The sequence below is a fragment of the Hippopotamus amphibius genome, chromosome 3, assembly GCF_030028045.1.
Source record: "Hippopotamus amphibius kiboko isolate mHipAmp2 chromosome 3, mHipAmp2.hap2, whole genome shotgun sequence".
Taxonomy (NCBI): Eukaryota; Metazoa; Chordata; class Mammalia; order Artiodactyla; family Hippopotamidae; genus Hippopotamus; species Hippopotamus amphibius.
Genome location: NC_080188.1, coordinates 88,365,088 through 88,390,976, shown reverse-complemented (window position 1 = coordinate 88,390,976; position 25,889 = coordinate 88,365,088). Strand labels below are relative to the sequence as shown.

Genomic DNA, 25,889 nt, shown 5'->3' with positions numbered 1-25,889 from the left:
ATAAATAGATCAGTTCTGGTCATGGTAGGGGATACACAGTTAGGTTCTCAGTACCTACCTCCAGTCTTTTCCAGACTTCTGTCTTTCTTCGCCTGATTTCCACAGATGTGTGTTCTTTCCTCCAGGGTCCTCCCAGTCTTCTCTTGGTCCAAGCTTAGCTTTATTTGAGGCTCTCTATCCACCTAAGGGGATAATAGATGTTATCTAGTTACCCAGCATCTGTTTCTGGCTCAGTCTGTATCATTACTTTGTAATTATAATTGCTTATCGAATCATCTCTTCCTTCCCACTAGGCTCTAGGCTCTGTGAAAGCAGAGACTTTCCCTCTCTTGCCCATCAGTGCGTTTCCAGATTCCAGTGGAGACTCTGGCACATAGTAGGTGCTCAATTCATATTTGTGCATGAATGCAAAAATGCATTTTTGGCCTGTTTCACTGACTCTAAACAGTAAATCTGTACTTGCTTCCACCTTCCAAAACTCAGGATAAGTGCTACCATTTTAGTCCTAAATCCAGTCTGGATTTCTCCTGGAGATTCTTATAAACACTCATTGAAAAGGTAATGAAAAATATTCTTGGCAGCCTCTGTATTATGAAAATAATAAGGTTTATGGAGCTTATTCTTTTTTTTATTTTTTAAAGTGAAAGTGAGTTTATTTAGATGGATACACAGTCCATAGGCAGAATAGAGCTTATTCCCATGAGGACCATCAATGTAATATGGTCTATGGTCTCACACTGTAAAGTAATTTGATAACGCATTTTCTGTAGGAGGAACGATAGGACTCTGCTTAGGTATGCGTTTCTCTGATGATCTGGCTTGGTCTGGGAGGAGATCTTCTCATATATGGGAGAGTGGATAGTCAGCCAGTCATGTAAGTAATTTGCCCTAAGTGTTATTTCTGTTCTCTGACTTTTGATGAATGTTTGTGAAAATAAATTCATGTTTAGTAACAAGAACATCGCTAGTCTGTCTTGTGAGTCGAATATAGGTATTTGGCTTATCTCAGTTAATCTTTCAAAGAAGTCTATTCAGGAGACATTTTCTTACCTCAATTTTGAGAAGAAAGAAAGATAAGAAGAGGGCAGCTCAAGGTCAAACAATGAGTTAATTGTCCAGAAAAATTCAAGCCCTTGTCTTGTAACTTCCAAGTCTTTCCTTTTTATCAATCTGCTTTTCTCACCAAATTCTCTCGGGGGCCTTAAAGTATGTCTTCTTTTTTAATCACCACAACCTATTCCTATACCTGATTATCTAACACAACTAGACCCTGATGACTTGCATTCTGATGCACAGATATGGGCTATTTTATTTCTCAAGGAGATAGCACTGTAACCATAGCAAGAGGAATACTGAATGTGCCAGGCACTGTTTTAAGTACCATGTGCCTATTATCTCATTAAATCCTCCTAAACTTTTTACAAGGTGGGTACTCTATGAGAGCCATTGTGGATGTGGAAGTAGAGGCCCCACGTAATTAAATACCTTTGCTCAGAGTTATGTAAATTACCTGGATGTAATAACAATACATATGATGAAAAAGGAGATGTAAAAGAGCATCAGAGGCTGTGACGAGATGATGTCCTGCCCCAGGCTCGCAGATGAATCAACATGCATTTATTTATTTGTTTGTCTGTTTGTTGTAGAACTGACACCAGTGATCCTATCTGCCCAGAGCCACTAGCTCAGGTTCATCTGGGACAGATTCTTGGTGGTATAACTTGATGAATTCTAGATGACTATCCTTGAATCCAAAAATATGTATGTGAATTTAGCAGGCTTACTGGCCTTGAACTGTGTACGGGACCATTTTCTGACAGGTGTCACTCCAAAGATATCCAAGAAAATGAGAAGGTTGTGCTTGGGGAAGGGCAAAGTTGTAAATAGGTAGGGAAGGCCAGGAGGGTACCATCCTACAAAATCCAGCCATGATCACTGGACCAGAATCTCATTCTATGCTTATCTGTGTGGGAAATGCAAAAGTGAACTGAAATATAGCATCAAAGGCCTTTAAAAAAAAATCCGTGCTTGCAATACAATGAGTCCCCTACATACGAATGAGTTCTGTTCTGAGAGTGTGTTCATAAGTCCAGTTTGTTCCTAAGTCCAACAAAGTTAGCCTGGGTACCCAACTAACACAATCGGCTATATAGTACTGTACTGTAATAGGTTTATAATATTTTCCACAAAGATAATACTTAAAAAACAAATACTAAAAATAAACCAAACTTTTTTTGGTGTTTTTTATGCTGTTTTAAAAATTTTTTATTGGGATATAGTTGCTTTAAAATGTTGTGTAAGCTTCTACTGTACAGTAAAGTGAATTATTTTTAATCTTACAGTATAGTACCTTGAAAAGTATAGTAGTACCAGCTACATCCCCACTGCCTTTACACTTGCTTCTGGACATCCTGGGCTTGAAATAAAGAGACTGTACTACTGTACTCTATATAGTACTGTACAGTAAAGTACACAAAAGCACAACCACTTGTAGAGGATGCACGTATATGACAATATACGCCAGACACATGAACTAACTAACATGATTGGATGTGAGAACATGTTTGCCTCCTTGAAAGTTTTCAGCTTGAAGGTTAAATGTAGGGGACTTACTGTAATGACATATTTTTCATTTGTGAGTCTATAGAGAATCTAGTGTTATGCATCACAGAATGTCTATACTGCCTTTGGTGTCATTTGTCTATTGCATTACTTGGCAATTCCACACAGCAGATAGTATTGATACTTTATAAACGGGAATCCTGAGGCTCAGTGAGGTGTGAAATTTGCCCAAGGATGCATAGCTAATAAGCAGTGGAAGTGCAATTTGTACCCAATTCTGTCTGATACTAAAGTCTCCCCACATTGCTTCTCTTAACCCACATTACCTCTCAAATGAAACTTGATATAATCATGGGATAAAGACAGCAATGCGCAAATGTTAACATGGTGATTTCTGATTTACCATTATGCCAGCCTTTCTATTTAACTTCTTTTTTCAACTCAACCATTTAACATTGATAATATTTTCACTCAAGGGAAGTACAGCCATAAACACGGCTACAAGGGTTGTTGTTGTTTAAATCCAAGCCAGTGCTTCCCAGATTTTCTTGTTTTACCATAAACAATTATATGTATGCAAATATAACTGAACGTATTAGTATATTTTCTGCCAAAATGTCCTTGGGAAAATCACCAGTCATGACAGAGGTCACCAGATACTATGTGGTGCTGATACATTTATATACTATTTTTTAACAAAGTATTTTAAAATATGTATCTAAAACAAGACAAAGCAGACTATGTCCATGTAGAGAGCAGAAGAACCCCAGCACCCTTGTGATCTTCCACTTAGGAGCTGGGCCAAGCTCCCCAGCAGTCTGCACAGAGATGCAAACGAATCCCAAGGGCTACCATTTTGGTAGCACTTAAGCATCATACTCTTTTTCATGCCCAGCATGGAAGATGCATTATGTGTACTTTATTTTTAGGATGCTGCTTTACTGCCACAGAGCTGTCAGACTGAATTAAGGTAGCCCCGTTCCAGGAATTCTGTGTCAGGGCTGCTTGGATGACAAACTGCAGACACCCCACCAACTGCCATTTAAATTCATTGTAGATCCCAAGTTGCTCACTGTTCTCCAACTTGTACTGCCTCATCTTATCATAAAGCAGGAGAAATACACTGTGTATTTTCCACTCTCTTCTCAAGTCCATGCAAGCAGTGCTGTGAGCTACCGGTGGTTGTGTGGCTGCCAGAGCGGGGCGGGGTGGCAGCTGCATAATTGATGTTGTCCCAGGCTCTCACGTGAGGATAGAGGCGTTTTTCTCAGGGAGTTATGAGAATAACAAAGATGCCCCCACAACTTGGAAACACACTGACTTCAAAATCCTAGAAATCTTGGACATGGGTGCAAACTCTCTTAAAATAATTGACTCGGGGGTATAGGAATCATGTCTTATTTTTGAAAATCTGGATGAAAAGCACATTGCGTTCTTTACCAGAAAAGCCCTAAGGGTATTTCTTTAGCAATCATACTGAGCTGGTCAGCTTAATGTTTTCATTCATCAGTGAACAAAAGTTTACTGAATGTGGGCTCCAAGCAGTGCTGGACTTGCAGTGTCCTCTTGTTTGCTCACTACATACCTTCATTGGCAAAGTGGGGGAACCGGGGAACCTTCTCTGCTGGGCCTCTGGGATGTGTCCCCAGATCTCACATGAGGCTGGGATAGAAGGGACAGTGGCTAGTAGTTGCCACAGTGCCCACAGCCTGAAAGATGCATGTTCCTCAGCTGCATGCAATCTGTTCCCTTTTATAGCATCTTTTCTTCTTTTAAGGAATATGTATTGAGCACCTGCTGCGTGCTAGCCTCTCTTCTAGTCATTGGGGGCTACATCAGTGGACAAAACAGTCAAGAATCCCTGCCCCCTCGGAGCTGACACTATTGGACCATGTGACAGCTCAGTGGCCTGGAGGGACTCTTCATATGGCCACTGATTTCAAGATTCACTCAGCACCAGCCTGAGCCCAAGGTCATGACCTTTCCATTAGGACTAAATGTGTTGCTGAATCTGGATGAGTGCTGAGCTCAGTTAATGGGCAAATATTGATGTTTTGATAGAATTTGGTTGTAACTGATAGCATTTACTTTCTATGTGTGCCTCTAAAATGGGGAAGAAGCTGTATAATTTCTAATTCAAATAGCTTTGTGTTTCAGAGCGTGGACTGGCATATCCCTTTGCTAGGGCTGACATTACAATATACCACAGACTCGGGGGCTTACACAGAAGACATTTATTTCTTAAAGTTCTGCAGGTTGGAAGTCCAAGGTCAAGGTGTCGGCCAGTTTGGTTTCTTCTGAGGCCTCTCTCCTTGGTTTGCTGAGGACCGCCTTCTCACTGCATCCTCATACAATCTTTCCTCTGTAATCTTCTGCCCCTCCTGTCTCTAGGTGTGTCCAAATATCCCCTTCTCATGAGAACACTAGTCAGATTGGATTAGGGCCGCTCTAACAGCCTCAGCTTATTGGTAATTTAATTGCCTCTTTAAAGGCTCTTTCTCCAAATGCAGTCACATTCTGAATTCTGGGGGATGCAGTTCAGCTCCTAATGACTCGCAGTGTAGACTCCCTGAATCTGAATCCTGGTTCTACCCTCTGATACCTGTGTGATCTGGATGAATTCACTTAATCTCTTTTTACCTCATTTCTCCATAGTGTGATGATGTTGATAATGGTATTTACCTTATTGAGTTGTGAGAATGAAGTGAGCTGATATGGATAAAATATCTATAGCAGCATCCTTCACATAGGAACACGCAGTGATGGCTATCTTTTATTTTCATTCAGTTTCTAAGCTGAGTCAGCTCTTGCTGATACGTCTCCTTAGATTTTCTGAGTTTGTTTCTCTAGATTGATGTTTACTTGAATGAAATAAACAGGCACCTCAAGTTGTCATTTAAAGACGGTGCTGGAGTGGGTGGTGGATGATCCCAGTCTCTCTGGTTGGTGGAGGGCGAAGCACTTTACATTCATCATTTCACCAAATTGCGCCACAGCCCCGCACATCAGATACACTCGGAGAGATTCCCTGTGGGGAAAATGAGGCTCAGAGAGTAGCATGTGTCCGGTTGTGTGCAGCAGGGCTGGGCTGCAGATGTGGGTGGGAGGGCTCCCCAGCCTGGTCCTCACTGCTGTCTGTACCGTCATCATTATACTTTCACCTCACCTGGAGCCTTGGTGGACATGGGCTGGGCCTTCCTAAGTAATCATGTGTCCACATCAGAACCTGCTGCCTCCACGGCCTTTCAGCCTCTGTGGCCTTTCCCAAATGTAGTCACGATGCCTTAACCATCCTCTTCTCACGACAGTGATTTGGGCTCAGAAGGAGTGAGGCAGTGGTGTCCCCACCACCCCTGCATCATCATTCCTGAGTCTCAGGGAATTATGGAGTCATGGTGGTGGATGTTGGAATGAGGGACTGGAAACCCCCTGAATGCCCCCACCTCTACTTCTCTAGTGTCTCTTAATCCTCCTCCATTCATCTAGAGTGAGGACAGTGAAATCACTGCTTACTAGGAGGTCACACCAACCAAACCTTTGTTCAGGGCCCATTGACCCTTAGAACCTAAGGGCTGGAGATGAAAATAGGGATTCTGGAAAATGCACTCATTCATTCATCAACATTTTTGAATGCTTGCTTTGGCCTGAACATTATGTCAGGAGCTGGAGAACCAAAGATGATTGGAAACCAGTCCCTGCTCTCACAGGCTCTCAGTGTGAGGGCAGGAGACAGCTAAGCAAATCCCATCCTACAAGAAAGGTAGGATGAAGACCTCCATGGAGATATGTTTAGGGAACCCTGCAGGCACAGAGGGGGATATGTGCGTTTGGGGGGTGGGTATGGGGACTGCAGAAAGTTTTAGAAGCAGTAATGTCAGACTGGTTCTTCAGTGTCGCTGTGGGTGGGGTGAGGGATGGGCGGGTACGGATGAATGGAGAGAACATATGTGTGAGAAGTTTGTGAAGGCAACGTGTGCCTGGAAAACTGCAAACAGTTCTGGAGAAAGGAGATTAGGGCTGGGGGGGTGGTGAGTGGGGAGTGGGTGGATTTATGTCATGGAAGGACAAGGACTGCATCCCACAGATAATGGGGAATCACTGAAGGGCCTGAAGAAGAGGGGTGATGGGATGAGCTTTGGACTATTAGGAAGCTCACCCTGGTCAGGAATCCACGGCTTCTTCATCTACGTCAACCAACACTACATGGCCCAGGACCAGGTACCCCTGATGTGACCAAGACGTTATTGGCAAAATGTGATCGTTTGTGGAGCCTGAAAGTGACTCCATCATCACAGCCCTCTGAAGTCAAAGTCGGTTCCTGTTTTTCTAAATGGAATATTGAGACAGGAAGAGTCTGGGAGTTTCCATTTTCATAGCGGAAGTCCCTGGCAGACCTAGAAAGCAGAAGTTCCTGTCCATTAGTCAAAGGTTCAGAGCAAAGGAGGACACTTTGTTTTTACAGTAGAATGGATGGTTTGGATTGTCTGAGTAGTCTGTGAAGGAGGAAGTCACAAGGGCTTCACGCTTAGCTAACGCTTGAGGAAACATGGAGATCCTTTTAACTCAGTCCAACCTCGAGAAAAGAAGTTAGTGAAACCGGAAAGTAACTCAATACATTTGTATTTTTGTTGGAAGAACTGTATTCTAAATCACCCAGAAATTGGATTCCTAAGACAAGCCCTCGTGTCGAGGACTTCGTTGGCTGCATAGAATCTGCAGTATAAAGTCTATGCAATTCTGCCTCTCTACCACTTTCCCCTTTTGAAACCTAACCTAGGTGGGTTCTTTCTAACATCTGACAGTGCTGTATTTTCAGTGTCTCTGCATCTCACACTTTTCATGCCTTGAGGAGCCCGGTGCCTCCGTCAGGGTGGCTGGAGGACTGATCTTGAGTCCTGTGGAGACCAGAGACACTCAAGAGTAGAATCAACACTTGTGACTTCTTTCTGGGCGCCACCCTTCATACTCAGCTCCTCTTCAGAGAAGGCTCTGCTCCTTATTCATGGCCACGGCTCACCATGTTGCTACTCGGGGGCTGGCAGTTCTTTGTTGCTCGGCTTTGCACTGAGAGTCCAGCCTTTATTTTAGTCCTTCACTTGTTCCCTTCAAGACACACTTCAACTGGCAGACATGCAACCTGATCGTCATCACACGCATGCTTATCTGTTTCTACTAAACTCCTAGCCATGGCCGGGGCCTCACTTGGGACTGGGATCTTGTAGGGCCCCTGTTTCTGGTGTGCCTCACTCAGAATCCTTTCTATCTGAAACACAGGAACCAACTGGGTTCAGATATTGGGGGACAATGGTAAATACGTGCTTTGGCAATAAGTGAATTAATTAACCATGTTTGAAAGCCTGAGCATCTTATCCTCCACATTTCCTCCCCTGGCAAGGCTGTCACAGAATCCTATTTCACCCTTTCTCACATTGACTGACTTGTCCACGTTCACCAATGCTAAGCCAAGAGATCTTACCTGCTTTTTTCACTTTTAATCGCCAGAACTCTACTGTGAGAGGCACTGTAGAAAAATAGAGCAGATCATACTTAAGGGATCATTAACAACCAGACACCTGCTACCCTCTCACTGGAGGTACGCCCCTGTCAACATTTGCTTTTAGCAGCTTAGAGGTCTGCAACGTTCAAGTGTTCCTTCAGTGCATTGGACAGTTGCAGTGGGACCTGACAGGATTTGTTTCCTTTAACAAAGATGAGTCTCAAGTTTTGACTTGTCTTTATTTTTTTTGTTGGGTTTTAGAGTTATTTTTAATGAAGGGCTCTGAGCTGAACACTTTCCTTTCTGTCTTGTTCACAAGAAGTCTTGGAAGTTGGCCCATGTGATAAAATAGGCTTTTGATTTCAGAGCTCAGGATGTTTTTGCTTATTTTTGCCCAGTGATAGATGCAGACAGACACTGACAACTCTCCCTGTAGTTCAACAAAGGCGGTCACTGGTTCAAGGTGAAGGGCACTTAATAAACCAAGGCAGAGGAGCTTGTGTATAGCATTCATTCTTAGTGGATTTTCACGTTCATCTTCTCAAAAGAATGTCTCCTTTGTGCTTTTGAATAAAGAATGACTTTGGAGAGCATCAAAATTCAGAGGAAATATTCAGATTTTGGAAAAAGTAAGTTTTACTGGAAAGTCTCATTTTTTTAAAGACAGCTGTATAACCTTTAATTCACATGAACACCCACATATCTTCTAAAACTCTGCTTCCTCCCCACTCTGACAGTTAGAATTTTATCTCTTCCCTGTTAAGATTTCTCTAGAGATCCCAGCACTGCATCATTTTGACAAACCCGAATGCAAAGAGATGAATGCCCCTCACCTCTGAAACGCTTCAGGTAAGTTGCTTTAACCCATTTCCTGCTTTCAGAGGCAATTTCTCTGTCATCCCTTCAGATCTATCAAAGTTCATTTAATTCCGTTATCAGCCGTATTTTATACAAGGGGGAATGCTCCTCACAGTAGTTGCTCACAGCTCTGAGATCTGGAGCCTCTTGCAGGACCTGCTTGCTGGAAAGAAGAGCAAGCAGCTTGGCTCAGACGGCTTTCTGGAAGCCCCTGTTCCCTGCGGTGACTGATGTCAGGCGGGGCAGGACAGAACATCTTTCTGAGACAGTCAGAATATTTTGCTGCGGGAAGATGGATGTGGAGGAAAACAGAGTATATTAACTGAAAACCAGTTATTCCTATCCACTGAAAGCTCCCTGTGGCAGTGTGAGAACAATTTTTAAAGTAATTTAATAGAAAATGTATCAAAATTTTTTAAGACTTAAAGGAGAGAAGTGTTAAATGAAATGCAATAAACCCATACAGTAGATATTGATTCCCTACAGTCTGTGGATGAGAGATAGCCTACAGACAGTTTTATGTGGTCCCTGAGCTACCAATGGTTTCTACAATTTTAAATAGTTGAAAAAAAATCATCATAATATTACTACATCACTTAAAAATTATATAAAATGTAACTTTCAGTGCCTGTAATAAAGTTTTATTGGAACATAGCCACCACCATTTGGTTATACAGTGTTTTGACTGCTTTTGTATCACAATGGAGTTGAGTGCTTGCTAGTTGACAAACCCAAGGCCCTCAAAGCCTAGAATACTTACTGTTTGCCCTTAACGAATTTTTCTGACCACTGGGCTAGATGATTGTATCACGGTTAAAGTGATACTGTTTAAGAACACTTAATTATAAGAGAAATGTTTGTGATGTAACAGTTAGTGAAACAATGACAAATAATATACATAAGATGATTCCAAATAGTTTATTTTCCTTGCATAAATTTTGCCTTTTTTCCCTGATGGAAATGTAAACTGTATGAAAGCAAAAAACAAATCAAAACAAAACAAAACACAAACAAAAAACAGAAACAAACAAAAAAACCACAAAAAACAAAAAAAATGAAACAACAGACAACTGAAAACCTGGCGTGTGTGTGTGTGTGTGTGTGTGTGTGTATGTATGTACGTATGCTTTAGGCCTAGAACCGAGCTGGAGACATAGTAGATGCTCAATAAACAATAGGGCTAGTGGAAAGCTGATGAATTATGTGATTGTATAATGCATGCATATAATAATAGTCATAGCAAAACCTTTCTGGGATATGCATGTATGTGAGGCACCAGGCTGAGAAATTTAAATGCGTGATCCTATTTAACAAAGTTTGTTTTGGAAGGTACAGTATTGCCCACATTTTACAGAGGGTGGGGAAAGTGAGGTTTAAAGAGGTTATATAACTTGTCTAACATTACAAAGCCAACAAGTAATGTGACCAGAATTCAAAAGGTCCATTGGATTCCAGAGTCTGACCTCTAACCATAGGCTCTACTCCTTAAATTTCTAAAAACAATTTACTTTTCAGGTGTGAAAAGAAGGGATAGGAAAATATCAGATGTAAAAATACAAATAACAGAATGAATTACTAGGGTAGGAGATTGTAGATAATTGTTTTCTTGGCTACATTTTTTTATGTTTATTTTTGTATTGAAGTATAGTTGATTACAATATTAATTATTAATTTCAGGTGTACAACATAGTGATTCAATATTTCTATAGTTGTAGACACCATTTAACATTATTAAAAACTATGGCTATATTTTTCTGTGCTGTATAATATAACTTTGTTGTTTATTTGTTTTATACATAGTAGTTGGTGTCTCTTAATCCCCTACCCCATCTCACCCTCCCCACTTCCCTCTCCCCACTAATAACCACTAGTTTTTTTTCTATATCTGTGAATCTGTTTCTGTTTTGTTATATACATTGGTTTATTTGTTTTTTTAGATTCCGCACATAAGTGATGTAATGTAGAATATTTGTCTTTCTCTGACTGACTTATTTTCCTAAGCATAATACTTTCTACGTTCATCCTTGTTGTTGCAAATGGCAAAAACTTCATTCTTTTTATGGCTGAGTAATATTCCATTGTATATATGTGCCACATCTTCTTTACCCATTCATCTGTTAATGGACTTAGGTTGCTTCCATGTCTTGGCTATTGTAAATAATGCTGCTATGAACATTGGGGCACACGTATCTTTCAAAGTAGTGTTTTTGTTTTCTTTGGATATATACCTAGCAGTGGAGTTGCTGGATCACATGGTAGTCAGATTTTTGAGGAACTTCCATACTGTTTTCCATAGTGGCTGCACCGATGTACATTCCCACCAACAATGTACAAGGCTTCCATTTTCTCTGCATCCTCTCCAACATTTGTTGTTTGTAGTCTTTTTGATGATAGCAATTCTTATAGGTGTGAGGTGAAATCTCATTGTGGTTTGATTTGCATTTCTCTGAAGATTAGCAAGGTTGAGCATCCTTTCATGACCTGTTGGCCATCTGTATGTCTTCTTTGGAAAAATGTCTATTCAGGTCTTCTACCCATTTTTAAGGGTTCTTTGTTTTTTTGATATTGAGTTGTATGAGCTGTTTATATATGTTGAACATTAACCCCTGTCAGTCATATTGTTTGCAAATATTTTCTCCCATTCAGTAGGTTGTCTTTTCATTTTATTGATGGTTTCCTTTGCTGTACAAAAGCCTTTAAGTTTAATTAGGTCCCATTTGTTTATTTTTGCTTGTATTTCTTTTCCCTTAGGAGCCAGATCCAAAAAATATTGCTACAATTTATGTCAAAGAGTGTTCTGCCTGTGTTCTAGGAGTTTTGTGGTTTCAGGTCTTACATTTAGAGCTTTAATTAATTTTGAGCTTATTTTTCTACATGATGTGAGGAAATGTCTAATCTCATTCTTTTACATGCAGCTATCCAGTTTTCCCAGAACCACTTATTGAAGAGACTGTATTTTCTCCAGTGTATATTATTGCCTCCTTTGTAATAGATTAATTGAGTAAATGCCTGGGTTTATTTCCAGGCTCTCTCTTCTGTTCCATTGACCTGTATGTCTGTTTTGTGCCTGTGCTGTACTGTTTTGATCTCTGTAGCTTTGTGGTATTGTTTGAAGTTAGAGAGCATAATTCCTCCAGCTTTGTTGTTTTTCCTCAAGATTGCTTTGGCAATCTGGGATCTTTTGTTGTTTCATATAAATTTCAGGATTATTTATTCTAGTTTGGTAAAAAGTGCCATGAGTGTTTTGATAGGGTTGCATTAAATCTGTAGATGGCTTTGGGTAGTATGGGCATTTTAACAATGTTAATTCTTCTGATCCAAGAGCATGGGATATCTTTCTATTTCTTTGTATAATTTTCAAATTCCTTCATCAATGTTTTATACCTTTTAGCATATATATCTTTCACCTCCTTAGTTAAGTTTATTCCTAGGTATTTTATTCTTTTTGATATGATTGTAAACAGGATTGTTTCCTTAATTTTTCTTTCTGAGAGTTCATTATCAGTGTATAGAAAAGCAACAGATATCTGTATATTAATATCATATCCTTTAACTGTACTGAATTCCTTTATAAGTTCCAATAGTGTTTTTTTTAATAAATTTATTTATTTATTTATTGGCTGCATTGGGTCTTCATTGCTCCACATGGGCTTTGTCTAGTTGTGGCAAGTAGGGGCTACTCTCCATTGTGGTGCATGGGCTCCTCATTGTGGTGACTTCTCCTATTGCAGAGCATGGGCTCTAGGTGCATGGGCTTCAGTAGTTGTGGCATATGGGCTCAATAGTTGTGGCTCACGGACTTTAGAGCACAGGCTCAATAGTTGTGGAACATGGGCTCAGTTGTTCTGCAGCATGTGGGATCTTCCTGGAGCAGGGATTGAACCCGTGTCCCCTGCATTGGTAGGCAGATTCTTAACCACTGAGACACCTAGGAAGTCCCCCAATATTTTTTTTGGTGGAGATTTTAGTGTTTCATATATATAGTATCATGTCATCTTTTAGCTGTATATTTTAATGTTTTTTCCACATTTCTTAAAATGTGTAGATTTACTTTTAATTACTTTTAAAATATGAAGCAAATGTTTCTACAGGGAAGGAAAAGTAGCGCAGAAGTTAACTGTTTCAGTTGTTTATGTGCATCATGTCCTCATTGCTCTGAGGGCCTTGTGTACTGAGGAAGCTGGTGGTTGTCTGTCTTGTGTATTGATTTGTGTTGTTGAATTTCAGTGTTAGGTTTCTACTCCCTTTGAATACTTCCTAGCCCTGAGAATAGCTAGCTGTGTATCACTTTGTTCCGAAGACCCTGACTGATAGAGCCTCTTGGTGTTGATATTTGGAAGTCTGAAGTGTGCATATCTTTGAAAGCTGTGTTGTGTCTCTTACGTGTATTTGCTTACACTGGTTTACATGTCTTGCATTGCATGATGGACTGCTTTTACCTGCAATTTATTCTTCTTCTTATTTTTTAAATTGGCATAGTATTTGGAGCATATACATTTAACATTATATTTATCTAATATCTAAGAAGCTAATTGGATCCCAGCAGCCCCAAATCATTTTAGTACAGTAAAAGAAAATAAAAAGGAGAGAGGTAACAATTAAGTTCTTTAGTTATGGTTCATGTTTCTTTCTCTGTTTGTCTTTTAATTGTACATCAGTGACTATGGCCTATTTTCCACAAGCTAAAGGACTTTCTCCATGCCCTGGCCTAAATTTCAAGGCTAAAAGGAGAAAGATTTTTCTTTTGAACAAAACTGGAATGTGGGTGAATAGAATGATTAAGTGAATGTTATTAATACTGTTGAGGTCACAGTAACACCACATTCAAGAGTGGTTAGAGGAGTGACTGTCCTTGCATTAAAGACCACAGATAAGAACTCTACACAAAGGCAAACAAGCAAGATGGGAAAATAAAAGTCTTTAACAAAAAGCAAACAGTTATAAATTGAGAACCTCTCAGGTCATTTGAAAGAGCTTTAAAAATCCCTTTGATGTATCTTGACATTCCAGCCATAGTTTCAGAGGCTTCTATTGTCCAGGCCTGTTAAGAATGAGTTAAATGGGATTTTTCAGATCTTTGTGACTTAGTTGTTGTTGTTTTTCCAAGAGATCCTTCTGATTTCTAAATTATAAGCAAAGCTATGCTTCATCATCTTTCAGTGACTTTATTTGATAGACATGGGGGCTTGAGAGGGATGCTTTTGGTTTTAAGCTTACAGTGTTGTTTAATGTACAGTTTACCAATGACATTTCTAAACTATCAAGAATGAGACAGAAAATTCGAGTGACAGATTTTTTTGAAAAAATATTCTATGCACAGGGAGTTGAAGAAATGACATTTGCTTAAATACACTTTGCAAGATTTTATGTGAGTAAATTGTCCATTCCCAGGAGTGCCGTTGCTTCTATCAGGAATGAAAAAACCCTCTTGCTTCCTTTTTCTTTCTTTGGAGATTATAGGGACTGGTGTGAAACATACAATTTCACTTTTAAATTTGCAATTTCTAAAAATTCTTTTTCTTCCTGACATCATAATGTGGCCTCAGAAAATCAGACAGTTGTTATTACAAATAGAGAGCAGCTCCACTCAGACACTAAACAGACAATTATAAATGTCTGGATTCTTTTCTTTTTCATGGTGGCTGCTTTTAGGTGTGGAATAAAACCACATTAACCAGAGGACATTGTTATTGGTGGGTAGTGGCCTATTCCTGCCACATCTATAAAGTATCTTATTAAAAAGAAAAACTTTTCTTTCCTTGTCTAACAATAACTTTCTGTCTTATAAGACTCCTATTAGGAAGCATCATTGAGGTATAAAAATAGTAAATATTCAGAAAACAAAGGGATCTTAAATGTCATCTAATTAAACTGTCACACGTGACAGGTGAGAGTGTGAAGCTGTGAAAAAATGAGTGACAGCCAAGAGTACACACTTAGTCAGTAATATGCTAACAGTGTGTTTGTTCATTTATTTATTTATTTATTTTTTTGGATTCTATAGACGGCCTCCCGTGTCCTTTCATTCTCTGGGACTCATCTTTATCTCCAACAAGTAACGAGACCCACTCTTCTGTTAAGCTCACCTGGGGAACTTATCAGCAGTTGCTGAAACAGAAGTGCTGGCAGAATGGCCGAGTACCTAAACCTGAGTGGGGCTGTACTGAAATACATCACCACGAGTGGTCCAAGATGGCCCTCTTTGATTTTTTGTTACAGGTAAGTTCATTCAATCTAGTAAGTAGTTATCTGAGACTGACACTGAGTTATAGAATTTTGCCTCTAAGGAATTTTCTGCACCTTGGCTTTTTATGAAGCCAGAGTTTAAGGTCTATAATACTGTATTTGGCAAGCCTGGTGTTCTACAAGGCTGTATTTGGCAAGTCTAGTACCACATCAGAGATGTTGTATCCTTTTCGGAAATATTCGGAAATGTCCCTCAGCCCTTTTATTAATTTTTGAAGATGTAATTCTTCAGTATTTTACTCCTGAAATAATCACCCCCATCATAGGTATGGGTTATTGAGATAACCCATCAGTGGCTCCTCAAGGTGGAGAGTCTTACCCCACTTGGGAGGTAAGTACACTGAAGTTTGGTGAGCTTAAGTAAGTCACCCACATTCTCACAACTACTAAAAGCTGTGGCTTGGAATCCTGGGATCTGTTGATGGAAAAGTTTGTCTTTTTTCTATTATTCCACACTGTTTCAATGGTCACTTGGCCACATACCTTACCAGCTACCATTTCCCCTGCTTTCTTTCCAGTAATTCTTTGCAAATCTGTCATTAAGATTGGACATTGGAGAATAATAAATATCAGTCATCTACATAACTGAGTGACTCGATGTTTTACAGGTTTCTTTTAACTCTTATCTCCTTTTGAAGAAGGATCTCATGACTCTCCCTTACCCCCTCATTTCAATCACTGCCTTCCCCTTCTTCCACTTTAGAAAAACTGGTTTCCTGTTGCTGTATTGTTCATAACCATTTTTGTGGCAATTTAGGAGTGCCTTAGGACATCTACAAAACATTCTCCTTTTGTTAATTCTTGTGTGTGTGTGTGTGTGTGTGTGTGTGTGTGTGCCTTTTTAGCAAGGAACTAGAGAGAGACAAAAATGTAGGAAGAAAACCAGTTTAGAGCAGAGTCACAGGGCAGGGGTTATGAACTTTGAAAAGGAGAGATGGTCTCTAGTGTTCGTGCCTCGGAGCCACCAGTAAGAACTGAGCCGAGAGCAGGCCACTTGGCTGGGCAAGGAGGCAGTCGGGAGTCATCAAATACTGATGCAGCTGTGAGGCTCAGTTTTGGCTCCCTATATGTATAATCTGCTTATTCCATTTTAATTAGCACACTATCTCTGTGAGGTAGGCACCCTCTCTCCATTGTACGGGTAGGGAAACTAAGGCATAAAGAAGTCATTATCAGGGACTGGGAAGAGTCTGAAGTCTTACCCTGCTTGCAAGCTAACAAGTTAGCCAGCCACAGATGCTAGCAGAAGACAAAAGACCCCTGAGTCAGAGACAAATGACTTCATTACTCATGTTCCTCTGCCCTCGAGTCCCGCGGGGGTGATGTAGGGTGTCCCTACTGAATGCAGCACACGGTGGGTTTTGGGACCTTCTGAGGAAACCCCCAATCTTATAAGAGGCTGCTGGCACAACTGCCTAATATTTGCCCCAGAAGGAGACATTATCTTTATTATCTTGGTCAGGAAACAAATCTGTCTTCCACCCCAGAGGGAGACACTCTTTGTATCTTACAAGGCTGTTTGCTATACTGACATCCTCGAAGAGATAGCGCAGAAGAAAGCTTGATATAAGATGTGCAGAAATGCCATGGTTAACTGATTCTCAACAGTTACCTCTCTTCTTTGGTGTTACTTAGCTAGGAAGTTCCCATATAGAGATTTCAGCAAGTCTGGCTAACTGTGTTTTCCATATTTTTAACTATTATAACAGCTATGCAGTTATTCTTTGCTTAATGAAAGAAGTTGGTGTGATAACATGTAGTAGCAATAAAGTGGAGAATGGATGAAGATTGCTAGGGTGAAGTTGGTAAGGGTACTCACTATCTATGCTGGGGGGTGGTCAACATAGATGTTGAAGGTTCTGAGGATGATGACTGCAGTGTGTGTGTGTGTGTGTGTGTGTGTGTGTGTGTGTGTGTGTGTGTATGTTGGGGGCGGGGGGAGGTTGGAGGGAAGAAGAGGAGATTTATGAACCTGGTGGTGAAATCTGCAAGAAAGGAAAGATCTTGAGGTAAGCAGCTGATGATCAGAAGAGCTAACCTACGATGATTAGATGTCAAACCCTGTTAGAAATTGTCTCTGGTGACATTTGTTCTAATTTTGGAACCTTCAACTAACTCGTATCCTTCCCTCTACTTTATCATTCTCCTTTCTGTTGAGGAAAGCTCCAACTATCATTCAACCAACGAAGACGTATTTATCTGACATCTGCTGTGCATTAAACCGTAGAAAACAACCACAGGGGCAGCAAAGTAGTATGAGATGCTTATCCCCACTGCTGCACACCAAGTTTGGAACATATAGTGAATAAAACAGAAAGAAAGATCCATGTAAGAATGGCTGGCTGAAAATAACATAAGTTCTCACTGTTATGAGGTCAAAAGAAGAACATTTTGCCATAAAATAGTGGAGGAGAAAGTTTGAGGGATTGTAGGCTGGGAATGATAAAGAGGATGGGGAAAACATGAGGAAGAACATGAGATTGGCAATGTTCCTATGGTACTTAGTGCATCCAAAATACAGACACACCTCAGAGAGATTTTGGGTTTGGTGTCAACAAAGCCAATATTGTGGTAAAGCGAGTCATGCAAATTTTTAGGTCTCCCGGTGCATGTAGAAGTTATGTTTACATTATATTATAATCTCTTAAGTGTGCAACAGCATTATGTCTGCAAAAACAATGTACTCACCTTAATTAAAAATAATACTGTTGAGAAATGGCTGCAATAGACTTATCGATGCAGGGGTGTCAAAACTGTTACCAAATGCAAGTCTGTGTGCCGGATGCATAGTAAGGTCAAACAAACTGAAACGTTGGAGTTTGGAGCAGAGAAAGGTTAATTGCAAGGTCATTCAAGGAGATGGGTGGCTGGTGCTCAAAAATCCCAAACTCCTGGAAGGGTTTCAGCAAGGCATTTTAAAGGCAAGGTGAAGGAGGGGCATGGTTGGTTGTTGCAGACTTCTTGGTGTCAGAATCCTTTATTCTTGCAGCTGTCCCCATAGATCAGTCCACAATGTTCCTGTAAACCTCCAACAAGACATGTTATTCTCTGTTCTGCAACCTTTTGTCTCTATATGAGCAGAAAAGTATTATACCCTTAAGATCAGACCCTTCAGAATGGGCTATCCTGTATATTTTAGCCTATAGGTAACATTCCTAACTTGAAGTAAAAGCAATAGAATACAAAGGTTAAAGTAAAATATGGAGTCAGACTTGTTCTTCCCTACTGCAAAGCCAACTTGTAAAAAACACATTATCTGGGAAGCACAGCAAAATGATGTATGCCTATATACCATTTGTCTTAAGCAGTTATTTAGGGGAGCAGTGATACTCCCTGCCTAAAAGAGATATGATAGAACATTGAAGGAGAGAGCTATTTTCACAAAATAGGGTTACATTGTAGCTCTCTCTGTTCACTACCCTGACTTAGCAAAAACCAGTCCCAGCTGAGCTGCAGTCTCCTCTTGGGTACATCAGCTTGTATCATCACTGTGTCTATTGTCGGTTGTCTTGAGGATGTAGCCGAGCATGTAAAATAACTCTTGTAAATTTTCAAGAAAGATAAATATTTCAAATCCTTAAACTGATACTACTAATAATCTATCATGTAACACGTGCTATGTGCTTGGCACTGTTCTAAGCACTTGAAACTAAGTACTAAAGTATTCACTTATTTAATCCTCATATCAACCATCATATCAATCCTCATAGCAACTGTTATTCCTGTCTTAGAGATGAGGAAATCAAGGTAAAGAGAAACTAAGTAATTTGGCCAGGATCAAATATGCAATAGAACCTGGAGTCACACTCAAGAGTTCTGGCTTAAGAGACACATTTCCTACAATGCCTCTCCCTATTCATTTTATGGGGGAATGGCACCATTATCATCCAATTTTCCAAGTCATAAATTTGGAGTCATGTAGGTTCTTTGTGGTACTTGCTCTCACACCCATACAGTGACCAAATCCTTGGAATCTCCCTAGTCCCTCTTCTTTCAGGTATAGTTTGTGCTCTTATCTTAGTCCAGGCTTTGCCACTTATTAACTGGATGACTTCCTCCAATCCACTCAAACTGTATGAGCCAAGGTCACCTTTGGCTTGAGACACCAGGCATCAGGCTGCTGCCACCTCTGCAGGAACTGATGCCCTTGGGAGATCAGTTCTATTTGTAGTCTACACTCTATGCCTTCTGCTTGGGGGAGGGGAAGAGTCTTCCTAATCCTTGATCATCCATGAGGGTGAGATCTTAGCAAGGCTTTCCTGGAACTGTACAAGTTAAGACACCAAGAGTGGAGTTCCCAATTTTGGCTCTGGTTAAAGCACTGAATCTGAAAGTTTGAAGTTAATCTGACCATTAAGAGTTCATTGGGTCACTATTTACAAAAGTAGACCAAACTATATCTACAAGGATGGCATCTGTGAGAATGGATTTACATTTTTGAACTCATCCAGCATTTATTTACTCCCACAGTCACAGACAAAAGGCTAATTTTTACTACATGTTGCAGTGTTTTAAAATTTCACCAGTAATATATGAGAGCGTCTCTTAACTTTGGGAAGTGAAAAACTAATGTTTTTGCTGATTTTATGGAGGGTAGTGGGGTCTTGTATGTATTTCCAGTTATTTCATTACAAGTGAGGTTGAGGATAACAAATTTTCATATATTGATTATTTGTGTTTTGTTTTCTGTGAATTGCCTGTTTAAATCGCTGATGTTTTTATTGCATTCTATAACTTTTTCTTATTATTTACAAAAAAATTTTTATATGATGAAAATTAGGCATTATCTAATTGTAAATGCCTCAAATAAATTTTCTTACTTTGTTGTTTTTCTTTCAACTATGCTAATAGTAGATTTTACTCCAGAGAAATTTTATATATTTTGTAAGATCATATTTTATTTAATCATTTTACTTCTTATATTTAGCATCATACAATGTTTATAGAGAGATGTTTATTGAAAATGTTTACTGAGCAAATAAATGAATAAATGAACAAGCTTAGGCCATTTTTCATGAGCACCATAATAAATGGTTATAGTTTATACGATAATGCTTCTCATCAATTACACTGAAATTTTATTTTAAAGTCAAATATATGTCTTATTTAAATGGTATTTGGGAATATGTTGGATTGTATTGGGTGGATTCTGTGAGTAATCTTAGAAAAGTTATGCCTGAAACAAAGTGAAATCCCTTGCTCTGATGCTACCACAAGGGCAAGGGAATACAGAATGCAGTTGTTAATTTTCTGTACACAACATTCTTTCCGTTTCACCCAATTAGCAAATCTACATTCCCAAAGGCTATGGCATTTTCCTGGGTCTGTAAAATGCGATAGAGGCACAAATAACCTTTTATTCTTGAAGCGTGGGGGTCTGAAGTGAATGGATAAAAGTTTTCCTCATCAGGATGACAAGGAGTAGTATTCCAGAGAGCATTTGAGTTTCCAAGATTTGGTCAAATTTCTTTCAAAAGACTAAATAATATAACAGAAGAAGATTTAGGAAGTAGAAAATTTGCTTTTTGACCTCAGATATAGTCTGTATAATACGTAGAAACGGAGATTCTGGAACCAGCCTGCTGAGTTTGAATTCCAACTGCCAGTAGCTAATTTTTGAACATTGAGAAGCTACTTAACCTCTCTTTGCCTTGGTTTCCTCATCGGTAAAGTAGGAATAATAATATTGCTTATAGCTCTCAATAGAGGGCTGTTGAGAGGATTCAGTACTTTTACACACATAAAGGATTTAGAATAATGCCTGTTACAGAGCAGGTGCTCAGTGACTATTTCATATTAATTAAGAAATTGATCATCCAGAAATAATAGTAGGGTAAATATCAATGTAAGAATTAAATAAAGTATTTTATCATTACTTTTACTTATTAAATTGTGTTACTCCCAAACCATTTCATTTTTCTATTTGCATGTAATACTTTCATACTTACATTTAGATTTTACCCTATTAAGTTTTAATTATTTTTGACCAGTCTGTCTTCTTTAATAAGCTGTGAATTTCTCAAGGGCAAGTCCCTGTCGTATTCAACTTCGTAACCCTTCAATTAACAGCAGCATGTCTGAAAATGTCGCAGTTACTCAGGGCATTGTTTTTTTTTATCAAGGAAAATTTACCTAGTTATATCAAAATATTAAATCCCAAGTGTCAAAAGTGTTAAAAGTGAAAGAAATAAAAGCCTACTTGCAGTAAAGAAGTAAAGTTTTTTTAAAGGAAGAGAATGAGATGTTCAGAAAATGAAAAATCAAATGAATAGAAAATATTTAATATTTTACTATTAATAAAGTCCTCCCTGTATTTATATTTTCTGTTTATTTGATGAGAAATTAAGGGATGTTATAGAGGGGACCAACAGAGAAGTGACTTGGGAGATGTTTGCTTCCACCATTAACAAAATATGTTACATGTATTTCTTTCAACTTGAATTTGACGGATGCTTTTTGAGCCCTTTTCTTTTTTAAAAATTTATTTTTATTTATTTTTAATTTAATTTTTATTTTATATTAGAGTATAGTTTATTTACAATGCTGTATTAGTTTCAGGTGTACAGCTAAGTGATTTATATATATATATATATATGAATCTATATATATATATTCATTCTCTTTCAGATTCTTTTCCCATATAAGTTATTACAGAATATTGAACAGAGTTCTCTGTGCTATACAGTAGGTCCTTATTAGTAATCTATTTTATATATAGTAGTGTGTGTATGATAACCCCAAATGAGCTCTTTTCTGTTCTAGACACTCAGCAGGCTCAGTGCTGGTGATAAAAATATGACTGAGACTGTCTCCCTGCCCACAAGAGTCATACAGTCTAATAGAAGAGACAGATAATCACAGTGGAATATATCAGGTCTAATAATTGAGCTTAACATCCTATAGAAACAAGATGCTATTAGTTCTTGTGGCACTTGAGGTAAAAAAGTATGGACCGGGAATGTAACATTTAACATAGAAATTGAAGAACTTGCAGAAATCAGGTGAGCACAAGAGTCAGAAAGAGAGTTTCAGAGAGAAGGATTCTAACAAAGGGCCAGAAGTGAAGAAGAGCTCACTGAGTGGAAGAAATGGTACTTTGGAAACTTCCTGTTCCATTAAGATAATTTCCCTCAAGCATTAAGATGTTTGTGAAGAAAACACTTATATTCATAAATTCAATAAGCAGCAACAGTATGAATTGGTACATCTGGTCACCTAGAGCTGTCTCTCCTAACTTTGACCTGCCTAGTGATTTAGTTCCTCAATATAACAAATTAAATTCATAGGTGTTAATCTTTGACCTATCCTCCCCTTCCTTGATTCTGTGGGTCATTTTTCCTCTTAATGGTGTGATGATAGTAGAAGTAAAAATTCCAACCAACTATCACCTAAACAAGAGGAAACATTAATTTTCAATAAAAAAATATTGTTTCTGTAGAAACATTCTATATGCCCGGCAAAGAAAGATTCCAACTGTGGTCTCCATGGTACTTGAAGATGGTCTTCCAAACATCCCCTCCCTTTATCCCTATGACTCAGTGATCCAGGGCGTCACTTCCAACTTTTAGAGGTCAGTGCAGAAAAACACTAACAAGAAAGTAGGTGCTCTGATAGCAAAAGGCATAGCAATCCAGGGGCCCAGACACTGGGATTTCAAATACATAATTTGGGTCAGTTTTGTTGTTTTACATCATTAGCACACTGCCACTCTAAATGGTCCCTAGCCCTGTATTTATTGGCAGAGATTGCCAAGGATGAGAAGATTTAGAGAACATTACATTCCTGCTTTTTATTGTTTGTTGAAAAATCACAGCGGATCACTTGACTACAGAGTCACTTACTAAGGTAAAAGACATGGAGAATATGTCAGTCTAGGCTTTAAAAATGACAAACTTCTAACTTTGCAGACATACATGTGCTGAAATACACTGAATATATTCTGGTTAATTATAAAATTTTCAAGGTGTAAAGCTTAAATTTGCCTTTTTGATATTGAAAAGTCTGACTTTGACATAATTTCTATTATACGTATATATATTCACACTGTCACTAGGAGAAATTATTTTTAGTATTAATGACACAATACAGGAATTATTAAAGAGGCCTCAGAAGACTTGCCAAATTTTCTTGTGACACTATAGTTTCATTCTTCTGAGTACTGCTTGCAATATGTGAGCAAATTGACTAGAAAACTTGGTATGTATTGAGCCCTATGGTGTCTTTATTTCTTTTTATGTTTATATGTGTAGAGATAGGGAATTGAGGTAACAGAAGCATATAGATTTCCTTCTGATGGTATCAAAGAATATAGGGATTTTTGCAGGAAAAAGGATGTAAATGAAATGGCTAAACCATGCCAAGAAAGCATTTTTATTAAAGAAGGATTTAGGCTATCTTAATATTAATTCCAAGAAGATTTGACTTACATTTTTTTATTTAATTATTTTATTATACAACTTTAATTTATGGTACTTTATTTTTAAATAAGTCATCCCAGTTGGAGAGAGAGCACAAAGGACATCATTTTTATACATGTGTAGTTAAACAGTAATTCACTTTTAACAAATAAAAGTAAAACTTTTTATTTTTGACAAACTTTTATTTTTAATAAAAGCGAGTTGTCACTTCAGGCTCTCAAACTTGAAGTCTGGAAGCAAATTTGTCACCTCCTTCCCTAACAATGTGCTTTCTCGACTTACCTATTTCTATTTATGAATTCCTATTTTTATAATCAGCCAGGTTTGAAATTTTCGAGTCATCTTTGAATTTTCCTTTGCTTAGTGCTTCATATTTGAATAGCACAGAACTTTGACAGATCTCCAAAATGACTCCAATCACTTTTTCTTTTCATTCTTGTTAATGCTAAGAACAAATCAGACCCAAATCAGACTCATCCATATGGATCAAGATACTGTAAGAGACTCCTAAGTGAGTTCCTTGTCTCTAGCCTTCCCCAATGGCAATTTGTTGTGCAAATCACTGCTGAATTTCTCTCTTCTACATCCCTTAATCATATTGCTTTTGTGAAAAAAATCTCCTAAGGCTTCTATTTGATGGAAAAGTAAATTTTAAATGCCTTAATAAATTTATTTATGGAAAAAGTAAACATACACAAAAGTAGATACAATGTTATAATGAAGCTTCATGTACCTGTTATCCAGATACAACAGTCAATCAACTCATGGCCAGTCTTGTTTCATCTCTATATCTGTATACTTCCTGTGCCCACATTTATTTGAGGCAAGTCCCAGACATCATATTTCACCTGTAAATATTTCAGTACTTATCTTTAGAAGATAAAACATACAGGCACATAACCATTATCACACCTGTAAGAAAAGTTAATAATAATTTCAGTGAAATATCTAGTCAGTGGTCAAATTTTTAATTGTCTCCTAAATGTCTGCCTGTCTGCCTGTCTATCTATCTATCTATCTACTCATTTATTTCACAGTTGATTTCAATCAGGATTTAAATGCAGGCTACACTTTGTGAACAGTTGGTATGTCTTTTGATGAATAAACACTTCATCTCTTTTCTTCCCTATGGATCTACTCATTGAAGAAATCAGGTTGCTCGTTTTTAGAGTCCTAGACTCTGCAATTTGCTGGTTGCATTTCTGGTGACTTTATCCTTCTTTTATCTGTTTCCATATACGTTGGTGTCAGGCTTAGAGACCTGATCAGGCTTAGATATAATTGATTTTATCTAGACTTCATCATAGATAGTAGTGTATTACACTGGGAGATGCTGGTGGATGTGAAGTTAGTCCTTCTTTTCATGAGAGTAGCCACTCTAGATGCTGAGTATTGATCCATGCATTCACTAAGCATTGAAAATGGGGGTATTCTAATTCTACCATTCCTTCTTCATTGATTAGTTGGGATATTTCTTCAGGGAGTAATTTCTCTTCATCTCTTATCTGGTTCTCTAGTGGTAAAGGTCATGTTGCATCTGTTTATCTAGTGGTCAGTTTATATAGAAAAAAATTAGCATCACTTTTAAGAAAAACCATGACCTAAGCTTCTAACTTCCCTTTTATTCTCATCTGTCAGATTCTCTTGTATAGTATTTGTGTACCGTAGGCTGAGAACTGTGCAGTTAACAAGCACAATAGGGAGATATGTGCTTGTTAACTGTGGTGTGTTTGTGTGTGTGAATTTTGTAGTGTGGTTTATTCCAAACTGTCAGTGACTGGCCATGCTCCCACACTCTTTTTCATTCTCTAGTCACGACCCAAAGCCTGCTCCTGTTCTTCCCTGATGCCTAGGCTGCCCAACGCTCCAAGTCCGGCTCAAATTCCATCTCAGCAGAGCCTCTGCGACTAACTTAACCTGCGCAAGTTCCCTTTCTCCTCTGAACATCTAATACAATTAAAAAGAAATTCTACAAGTTTTCAGTTCACTAAATTCATAGAGAAATGGCATAGAATAGCATTTATGTAAAACAGACTTGGATTCAAGTCCTAGCTTCTTCAATAGTCAGCTCTGTAATCTTAGGCAAGTTTATAATCTCTCAGAGCTTTAATTTCTGTTTATTTATGTATTTATTTATGTATTTATTTATTTAGTTGGCTGTGTCGAGTCTTCATTGCTGCACACAGGCTTTCTCTAGTTGCGGCGAGTGGGGGCTACTCTTCCTTGTGGTGTGCGGGCTTCTCATTGTGGTGGCCTCTCTTGTTGCAGAGCACGGGCTCTAGGTGTGTGGGCTTCAGTAGTTGCAGCAC

The 25,889-nt window shown here is 38.6% G+C and overlaps 1 protein-coding gene across 2 annotated transcripts in view; it reads left to right on the top strand.

The window, feature by feature from the left end:
- Positions 1-25,889, top strand: part of GASK1B (golgi associated kinase 1B) — a 51,672-nt gene that overhangs the window by 5,586 nt on the left and 20,197 nt on the right. For both annotated transcript variants that reach the window (XM_057729090.1, XM_057729091.1), the window contains exon 3: positions 14,922-15,136. In XM_057729090.1, coding sequence (XP_057585073.1) covers positions 14,922-15,136 — 215 coding nt within the window. The remainder of the gene's footprint in view (positions 1-14,921; positions 15,137-25,889) is intronic.